This window comes from Mus pahari, chromosome 11, assembly GCF_900095145.1.
Source record: "Mus pahari chromosome 11, PAHARI_EIJ_v1.1, whole genome shotgun sequence".
Classification (NCBI taxonomy): Eukaryota; Metazoa; Chordata; class Mammalia; order Rodentia; family Muridae; genus Mus; species Mus pahari.
In genome coordinates this window covers 45,035,232-45,045,248 of record NC_034600.1, presented here as the reverse complement: position 1 = coordinate 45,045,248, position 10,017 = coordinate 45,035,232, and the positions used below count along the sequence as shown (strand labels likewise).

At 40.6% G+C, this 10,017-nt stretch overlaps 1 protein-coding gene across 1 annotated transcript in view; it reads left to right on the top strand.

Moving 5' to 3' along the window:
- Window positions 1–10,017, top strand: part of Itga2 (integrin subunit alpha 2) — a 97,026-nt gene that overhangs the window by 67,188 nt on the left and 19,821 nt on the right. The window contains exons 16-20 of the mRNA XM_021208571.1: window positions 2,937–3,076; window positions 5,275–5,426; window positions 7,508–7,618; window positions 8,142–8,224; window positions 8,606–8,747. Coding sequence (XP_021064230.1) covers window positions 2,937–3,076; window positions 5,275–5,426; window positions 7,508–7,618; window positions 8,142–8,224; window positions 8,606–8,747 — 628 coding nt within the window. The remainder of the gene's footprint in view (window positions 1–2,936; window positions 3,077–5,274; window positions 5,427–7,507; window positions 7,619–8,141; window positions 8,225–8,605; window positions 8,748–10,017) is intronic.

The window sequence follows — 10,017 nt, the reverse complement described above, 5'->3', positions numbered from 1 at the left end:
CGAACTCAGAAATCTGCCGCCTCTGCCTCCCAAGTGCTGAGATTAAAGGCGTGCGCCACCACCACCCAGCAGCATGTATCATGTATCTTTGAAACACACACACACACACACACACACACACACACACACACACAAATACTCAGAGAGAGATCCTCACCATGAGAGTCAAGTTTTTCTTCTCCTTATGTGAAAAGATTCAGTGTACAGAAAAAATCACCCTAAATGATATCCTGCATATTTCTGAATGTTATTTTCTTATACACAGCCTCATTTCAGCTTCCAGTCAGGAGACCTCATGAGAACACACTCACAAAGCACAAAGTAAAACTTCTTGTGTGCTTAAAAGGCACACACTAAAATCCTAAGTCGTGAATGAGAACCATTATTTTGGCTTAGCTGACCTCTTCACTAACCTCCATAGGCATCAAAGATGAGGGAACAAGAAAGGGTTCCAAGGTAATATGGTTCAAGCTTTGAAAAGCCAGGTATATGAAGACCTTGGAAAGATACCTCAGTTGTTGAGAGGGCCTGCCGTGCAAGCCTAAGGACTTGAGTCCAGTCCCCAGAGCCCATGTTAAAAAGCCAGACATACCCAGGTGAGGTAGCTCATGCCTTTAATCTAAGAACTTGGAAGACTGACAGAGGTGGGTATCTGTGAGTTGGAGGCCAGCCTCAAACATAGAGTATTCCAGATCAGCTGTATCTATGTATTGAGATCACTTAAATAAACAAACAGAAAACTAGGCCTAGGGGCACATGCATATCGTCACAGTTATAGTGAGGCAGAGAATATATCTGTAGCCCACTAGCTAGCTAGCCTTGACTAAATATCAAGTTACAGGGCAGTAAACACCATGCCTTAAGCAACAGGGTATCTGAAGACTAACATTCAACTCAGGTTGACCACTGGCATCCAGATGAACTTGCATCAACACACCTACACACCTACACACACACACACACACACACACACACAGACAAATACATACACACAGATAACAAACACTTAGGTGTATGATCTACTGAGATACTGGAATTAAAAATAAATTCATTATTCAGTCAAGAATATTCATGCATTCATCCTTCTCTATTGAAAATATATGCTTTAACTTTCCAGACATACTGGGAACAGAAACACAGTCCATTGATGTTTTATGATTCCTGAATTTGATGCTACTGTCTCTCTCTCTCTCTCTCTCTCTCTCTCTCTCTCTCTCTCTCTCTCTCTCTCTCTCCATATATATATATATATATATAGATAGATAGATAGATAGATAGATAGATAGATATAGATAGATAGATAGATAGATAGGTAGATAGATAGATAATATATTATATATTATATCTAATTATGCTTTTCAGGAGTAAAATGAGTTTTTTGACAAATGAAACTTATGTGGAAAACGAAGGATAGCTTTAAGACTGAGAAACTGGAAAACACATTTACTGAGTAAAGTTAGTTAAAATAATTCAAGAATGGCATACTTGGAGTGTTGCCTAGTTATTTGGCTTCATTTAAAATAATGTAAGAAAACACAGGCCTGACAGTAAAGAGAACCGTGTAAGCCTTGGTAGGCTTCCCACACAGCGCCTCTACATTTACTGTACTATGATATGGTTTTGTCAGTGGCTTGACCAAGCTGCTGTTTTCAAAGGTGGATTTCATTTTTCAGAAAAGTCAACAACATGGGACCAAATGAATGTGCTGAGATGACTGCTCCCACTAAGCTAATATTCTGTGGTCACATTCCTACAAAGTGCTGAACTGCTCTTTCTGGTTAACTCTGAGGAAAATGTCTAATACATTGACAAAACATGCAAATCAATGTCACCTGGATCAGAATGATGCTCAGTCTCTCAAACAATTGGCCTAAAATTCACTGAAGCATCTTAAATGGTTGTAAACCTGAAGCCAAGCTACATTTCTCATGTCATGGTTGGTTATTAAGAGAAATCACAGATGTATAGCAACTTTTAAAATTGTCTTGCCAGAAAACAAAAAGGTATAGTTTCTGGCTCTATTTGTGGTACTTTTCAAAATGGTGAAATCAGTAATTACTGTTTGCTGCCTTAGAGATGGGGGAAGGTTACACGGAGGTCACTGTACTGAAGTTCAAAGTCTAGTAATGGAAGGATTCGGACTGTAAGTTCTGTTTCCTCACTGACAAGTACCCAGTGAAGTGGTAATCCTCCAGGTACCCAAGTCTCGGATATTTTCATTAATAAGTATTTTTTTACACCAATGTTGAAGGAGCAAATAAGACTGTGGCTTAGGTATACAAAGGACCACACCAAGATATGATGGACTCATCAGCCATCATGCTAGGTCCCATCATCATGGACCAGTGATGCCAACCATGTCATAGGTCATGGCAATATTCATCAGCTCTGCCACCTCCAACTTCTTTCCTTCTCTCTCCTGCCATTTCAAGGACTGAGAGTAACACTGACCCCAGTTGGGAATACATAGAGAGGTCATGACTTAACATATCATCTGCAGAGAAGTTTTATGCTTCTATTCTGTGTAGGTTCAAGTGTTATGAAGACAGGTAGATAGATAGATAGACAGACAGACAGACAGGCGGATGGATGGACGGATGGACGGACAGGTAGGTAGGTAGGTAGATAGATAGAGAGAGAGAGAGAGAGATAAATAGATAGATAGATAGATAGATAGATAGATAGATAGATAGATAGATAGATAGATAGATAGATAGATAGATAGAATCATTCATTCTATGGGCTATACAGTTATCAACCAAAAAATCCATTCACCTCACTGCCATCGTTTGCTTTCAAATATGAAATAATGCTCTCAAATTCTAAGGCAATGGAGTGAAAGGTCAACAATATTGACCCCAGGACCTCTATGTAAAGTGTATATGTATATTGGGCAATAATGTGCATCTGTTTCCCTATTTGCATTTGTCTTTCAGGTCACAAAGCATTGCTGACGTGGCCATAGAAGCTTCGTTCACTCCAGACAAAATCACTTTGCTCAACAAGGATGCTAAGATAACCCTAAAGCTCTGCTTCCGAGCAGAGTTTAGACCTGCTGGGCAAAACAATCAAGTAGGTAGGTAGACCTAAAATAACCTGTACACTGATGGGTTTGCCTCGATAGCTTTAGCTAGAAGTTTTGGTTTGCAGACCAGAAAAAATAAGGATCTCTACTGGACATGCTTAAATTGCACATATGCAGTATCTAAGAGTCGTTCATTAGGCATGGGGCGGCAGTGGGGGGGAGGTTGTTGCAAACATTCGTGCTTGGGTCTAGATTCTGGCACTCTGCTGACTTTAGTCACTGTGGTATAATCATGAGCTCTGCTGTTGAGTCTCTTACCCACAGATCCCTTCTGGAGATGCTTAGCACACACAGATTTTATTATGCTGCCACTAGCTCTAAGTGAGTGTGTTGCCTACTGTCTAAGCCATTCCCTGTATAGGTGTCCTTAGTAAAGCACTGAATGTTACTCCTGTTTCCAAAGAAGTGAGAAAGATAGGAAAGATAGAAAAGGATATGCAATCTGTTCCATTGCTTTGCCATTTCTACCTATGAGTCTGAGTGCGTCACCATATAAACACTTTTAGTCTGCACAAAAGATTAAAATGGAAAGTGTAGTTCTCTGGCAGACACGGCTGGCCGCCCAGCTATCTTGGCCCTAAAGCGTGAATATGCCTTGTGGACCTTCCACATTTTGAATGTTCTTCATATATTCTGTTGGCGAACACTGAAAAACCTGGACTTCCAGAGAATTCCATCCCCGTTGGTTGTCTGATGAGGATGTGGGAGCCTTTCTTGCCACTGGGAACCTGTCCCTTTGACTTTCCCCTGCTGGGTCCAGATCCACCCTGATGGGATGGTCATAATTTTTCACTTCGTTGCCTGGCAATAACAGCACATAAGAAATAAATCCCATCTTTTAAACTGGATAATCTATGAAACTATACATCTATTTGAAGCTACTTGAAAAAATATGTGTTGTTTACTGACTTCATCTTTTTTAAAGCTACCGAGTCCCCACTACTAGTTTTCCCTTTATGTGTTTTTTTAATCAGTGACTTTTAGTCTGTCCATTCAATTTTTTTCATGTTTTTGACATGTTTATTGATCTCGTTAAGTCACTGAAGTACAGAAATTCCAGTTTCTTTAGTAGATACATTAAAAGTAACAGATATATTGTCTTAGGAAGTGTATTCAACTTGCAAATTCTGAATAAATCTGATAAAGTAATTCCCCATAAGGCAACGTCCCTAAGCCGTAGGGAATGCTCTGAATTTCTGAGTGGCCAACGGATTCTTTTAAAGGCAGCTGGTCTGATTATTTGGACTTGAGTTACTGTCATCATTTTTTTATCACACGGTAGTTTTTCATTTCTACTCCCCTGAGTTGTTATTAAAAATTTCTGACGGCCAGTGAAACAGAGATTCAAAGAGGGTAGGAAGCGTGCTCAAGTCAAGGAGGACATAGACTGTGAAGTGACTGCCCAGTCTAAGAATGTCTGACTCAAACCTCGGTGCTGCAATGCCGCGCGCCGCACGCCTTTCTCCACGTAAGCATCTAGATGATGTCAGGCAGAGTACATGTTCTTTTCCATGGTCACACTTAATTCTTTCGATGGTAACACTTAGTCCTTGTAGCGGCATGGACATAGAAAGAACACGGACTTTCATTACAAATTTCCTTAAGTTTTATTTCTGACCTTGTCCAAGCTGGGTGAACGCATGCCAATTATTCTGCCTCATTTAATCTAGTTCGTTATCTCAAAAAATAGCATCAGACTATCCAGTGCCCAGGTGTATGGTAGAGATCTTAGCATATGAGGATGTGGCCAACTGGGGTTTCTCCATATAACTACTCATCCTGAGTGTGCTCCCTGTGTGTGCCCTACATTGTAGAAGCTGAAACGAATACATAGGAAAGGGATCAATTTGCCCAAGTTTATCCAATATATTTCCCAGGGCAAGCCCAATAGCCCAATAGTTGTTGGGATTAATTGTTACAAGACATGATTCTCTGGCTAGCGTGTGTGTGTGTGTGTGTGTGTGTGTGTGTGTGTGTGTGTGTGTGTCTTATATTCACAGTCACCAAATTCCATGAAATTACAACTGCCATATGGTCTTCCTCTGTACCCTCGGTACACAAACCACCCATGTAAAGATAGTCTTCACATCTTCTTGATATCAGGGGCTTCCCCTGATCAGATCCAATGGAAACAAGACTGTTTTCTTCTTCAGAGCACACTTGACAAGATGTTTGTGTTTTATTCACAGCCATCCTGTTTAACATGACACTTGATGCGGACAGACGTTCATCCAGGGTAACCTCTAGGGGGATGTTCAGAGAGAATGGTGAGCGATTCTTGCAGAAGAATATGGTTGTAAATGAAGTGCAGAAGTGTTCTGAGCACCACATTAGCATACAGGTGAGGTCTCTGGGTTCCCAGCCCTGCTTTTGTTTGAAAAGACTAATGAGTACAGGAAGTCTAAAATGGAATCTATCTGTTAGAAGACGCTTGTCTTTCCAATGACTTTATATCTTCTGTGAACACAAAGCACATTTCTCCTATGCTAATACTTAAGGTCACATTCTGATTTTCTATGTGTTGGTGACATGATGTTTTATTAGGAATTCCAACCAAAGGGCCTAAAAGATTGTTAAAGAAATGCAAGGCTTGGAGCCAAAGGGATGGCTGAGCAGGTAAGAGCACCTGCAGCATAAGCAGTGGGACCTGAGTCCAACATCTGTGTAAAAGAGCCAAGTGTGGCTATTCGTGTGCCCGTAACCTCGGCACTATGAACAGCAGGGCAAGATGGTTTCTGGGGTAGCCTGCTGGATGCCAGACTTTTTCCATGATCTCTGTCTCAGGGGAAACAAGTGCTGAATATGACAAAGCAGAGGACCTGATTTTCTTCTCTGGCCTCCACACATATGTACCCATACAGCACACACATGTATGTGTGCAGGTGAACACACATACACACTAAATAAAGAAGATAAGTAGATTAATTAATTTTTTTTAAAAAAGTGAAAAACAGTGTTTCTTAAATGACTAACAGGGTGAACTTACCATTGACAATTTTATTTTGACGTCTTTTCAATCAGGTAAACGTTGTATTCATTTTAAGCTCCTGAGAATGAAAATCTCAATTGTGGGTTCTAGTATTGCTTTACAGTAGGTCAGTGGTTCTCAACCTTCCTAATGTTGTGACCCTTTAATATAGTTTCTCATGTTGTGGTGACCCCCAACTATGAAATTATTTCATTGCTACTTCATAACTATAATTTTGCTAATTATGAATTGTAATGCAAATATCTGATATGTGCCCCCCCCAGGGGTGGTGACCCACAGGTTGAGAACTGCTGTACTAAGTGAATGATGGTAGATTGTGTCGCAAAGATTGCTTGTTCTAACATTAGGCCATAATTGCTATAGTTCTCATAGACTTTGGAAATCTTTAGTGGAAAATGCTTCTTGGGAGAAATTTTCCAGCCAGAAAGTTATTTTAAGTTATATGAAACATCTCCTCCCTCCTTAGCAACTGTGAATAAAACCTGATAGGAGAAGATACTTAGAGTAGAACTCAGGTCTCCACATAGGAACATATATACATGCACAGGTGCACACACACAAACACACATACACATATACACCATATATGTATACACACACATATACACACATCATATACACACACTTGTGTGCACATACACACAACATACACATACACAACATACACATACAACACACACACATGTACGTGCACACACAACACACATAACATACACACACAAAACACATACAATATGCACACAACACTCACATACAACATACACACACATGCACATACACACACAACACACTTACAATATACACAAAAACATATACATATGTGCCCACATGCATACACACAACACACACACAAAACACATACAACACACACACACACACACACACACACACACACACACCACATGTAAGGAAGGAAAGAGAAGGGGAAAGGGGATTGAAGTGTAGAATAAGATGGAGGGAGGAAGGAGAAGAGGAGGCAGTGAGGAAACTTGGCTTCCATTCTTCCCTGACCTTGTCTAGAGGGGGATCAAATTACCCATGGAGTTATAGATTTCTGTGGAGTCATCACTGGAATGACAGAGCTAGGGATGAGAAGCGAGGCCACCCAAGAGCTGGGCACTGATATAGCTCCCATCCATTGACAAAACTGGACATATCGTCTAAATATTTATAATTGCTTGTGTGTAAACAATGAGATTATTTACCATCCCAGTAGGAATTGCTGCTTCAGATTTTTACTGTTACTGAGTCACATTCGGTATTTTTTTTAATTTTGAGGCTAACAGCAGAATTGGGACCAAAGAGGAAGTCTTCATCAGTCAGAAAGAGATGACTCTCTGTAACTGAAGGTCCTCTTAATTATAAGCACATTGTGGACTTTGTTTACAAGTTACTATGACTAAGTAATCAATCAATCTCTCTCCTGTATTTAGAAGCCTTCTGATGTTGTCAACCCTTTGGATCTGCGTGTGGACATCAGTTTGGAAAACCCAGGCACTAACCCTGCCCTTGAAGCCTATTCCGAAACCGTCAAAGTCTTCAGTGTGAGTATGGCTTGCCCTTCCCAAATGGAGATTGGCCAACTGCTTCCACAGTCAGTGTGGTGTGAAAGATGCTAAGGATGCAGCCTGAATGTAATGATGCACACAGTTCACTGGCATATCAATTCTACAAAGCAGAGATGGCTTCCTCTCCACTCTGCTGCTGGGGCCAAGAGCGGTGCCAAGTTACCAGGGAAGTTCAAACAATGCATCTTGAAAAAATAAATAATAAAACAGGCCAAATTGCTTGTACTCACCATTCACTTAAAAAAAAAAATCAGATACCTGTGAAGTTGTTCATCTCTCTCCATAGCTCTCCATAAACAAACTATTACCTTGAATTTTGTATTTTTTCAGTAATTTTTCTTCATGATTATGTAAGCATGTACAAGCTCCTAAAACTTTGTTCAGCTTCCCATAGTTTTGGCCTTTATGTAAATGGAATAATAGTAGTGTATATAATCTCTCTGTTTTGAACCTAAGCATATACCGCCAGAGGATGATGTATTTTTCCTTTGTTGTATAGGTCCCTTTCTATAAGGAGTGTGGCAGCGATGGAATTTGCATCTCTGACCTGATCCTGGATGTCCAACAGCTGCCAGCCATTCAGTATGTTCGACTTTACATTTCCGTGTAAAATATAGAAATAAAAGGCGCATTACAGCCACCCATTCAGAATAAAAAGTTGGATTTCTTTAAAGAAGAAGTACCGAGAACGTAGTTAAGGCATTGCAAAACTGAATTTCAGCTTGGGCCACTCCCCTAAGAATAAAACAATGAGCAACACTAACAGCTTGGTTTGCGGAGCTCTTGTCCCTGAAATGTAGTCAGAAGCTCCAAAGAACACAAGCCAGCAGCATTTGCTTACTTGCCTCCTCATTATTACGTCATCTTCAAGTAAATGCAAAGAATTTTTGAATCAACGACATTTTTGAATAGTGGGGCCATTTTAACCTCGGTGGCTTTATCTTTCTTTTCTTGTTTTCACAGAACTCAACCCTTTATTGTCAGTAACCAAAACAAGAGGTTAACGTTTTCAGTCATCCTGAAAAACAGAGGGGAAAGTGCATACAACACTGTGGTCCTGGCTGAGTTTTCTGAGAACTTGTTTTTTGCTTCTTTCTCCATGCCGGTATGTGAGGACAACCCCACCCCTCAACACACACACACACACACACACACACACACACACACACACACACACACGTACACACACACACTCATACCCCACCTCCCAAGCCAGCATAGCATTTCTTCCCTCCTTTCTCCCTGACAATAACTGTCCCTGATACTCATCCTTCTATGTCCTTAAAAAAATTAAAAAATAAAAAAAAACAGTGTTGACCCCGGGCATGCTCAGTTCCACCACGTGGCTTCCAGTTAGTTAAGCCTCCAGAGAACACAGCCTGGCTCCAAATCTAGAATCTAGGGCGGCCTTGATTCCAGTGAGGGTCACTTTTTCCTTTACCCCAGGCCTTGGCGGCAGCAGCTCATAGCTTTTCCAGCCATCTGTGTGAGGAGACCGCCTGTCCTGGTGCTAGACAGATGCGGTGCACTTGCTCAGTGGCACTGTGAGTCCTGCAGCTTAGTCCTAGATTTGCAGATGCTGCTGCGGACGCCTCTGCCAAGATGACATGTTCCTGCAAAGCCATTCTATCAAGCTGATCACTAAACCAGGAATAAGCTTTACCAAGAGAGCCCTCGTTCCTCAGCTCTCAAGGCATGAAGAGAGAAGGGAAAAAAGAAAACCAGGAAAAGCTATTTTCCAAGTAGACGGCTTGATTAAATGTTATAAAAAAGTTTCTTCCTATCTTAAATTAATGTCAACTTTTATAGACTTAGAAATCCAAACTTATACTGACCCCATGCTTAAATGGCCTGGTCACATAGCACCTCATACATTAAACACAAAATGAAGTAAGGAAACTGGCAAAATCTGCTAGATATTTATAATTCAAATACCACTGGGCAGTGGAGGCACACACTTTAACCTCAGCATTCAGGAGGCAAAGGCAGGTGGATCTCTGAGTTCCAGGCCAGCCTGGTCTATAGCATGAGTTCTGAGACAGCCAGGGCTACATAGAGAAACCCTATCTCATATATATATATATAGATAGATAGATAGATAGATAGATAGATAGATAGATAGATAGATAGATAGATAACAAATACCAATATGTATATTTCTTCCTTTGAAAATATGCTTTTCAAAAATATTAAGGAGAAGGTATTACTAAAGATAAGACGTCTGGTTATAAGAAGGAAGACCATCATGTGGATACTTCATTCCTCCTTAGAATAAAGAACAAAATACCCATGAAAGGATATAGGTACAGAGACAAAATTTAGAGCTAAGATGAAAGGATGGACTATCCAGAGACTACCCCATCTGGGAATCCATC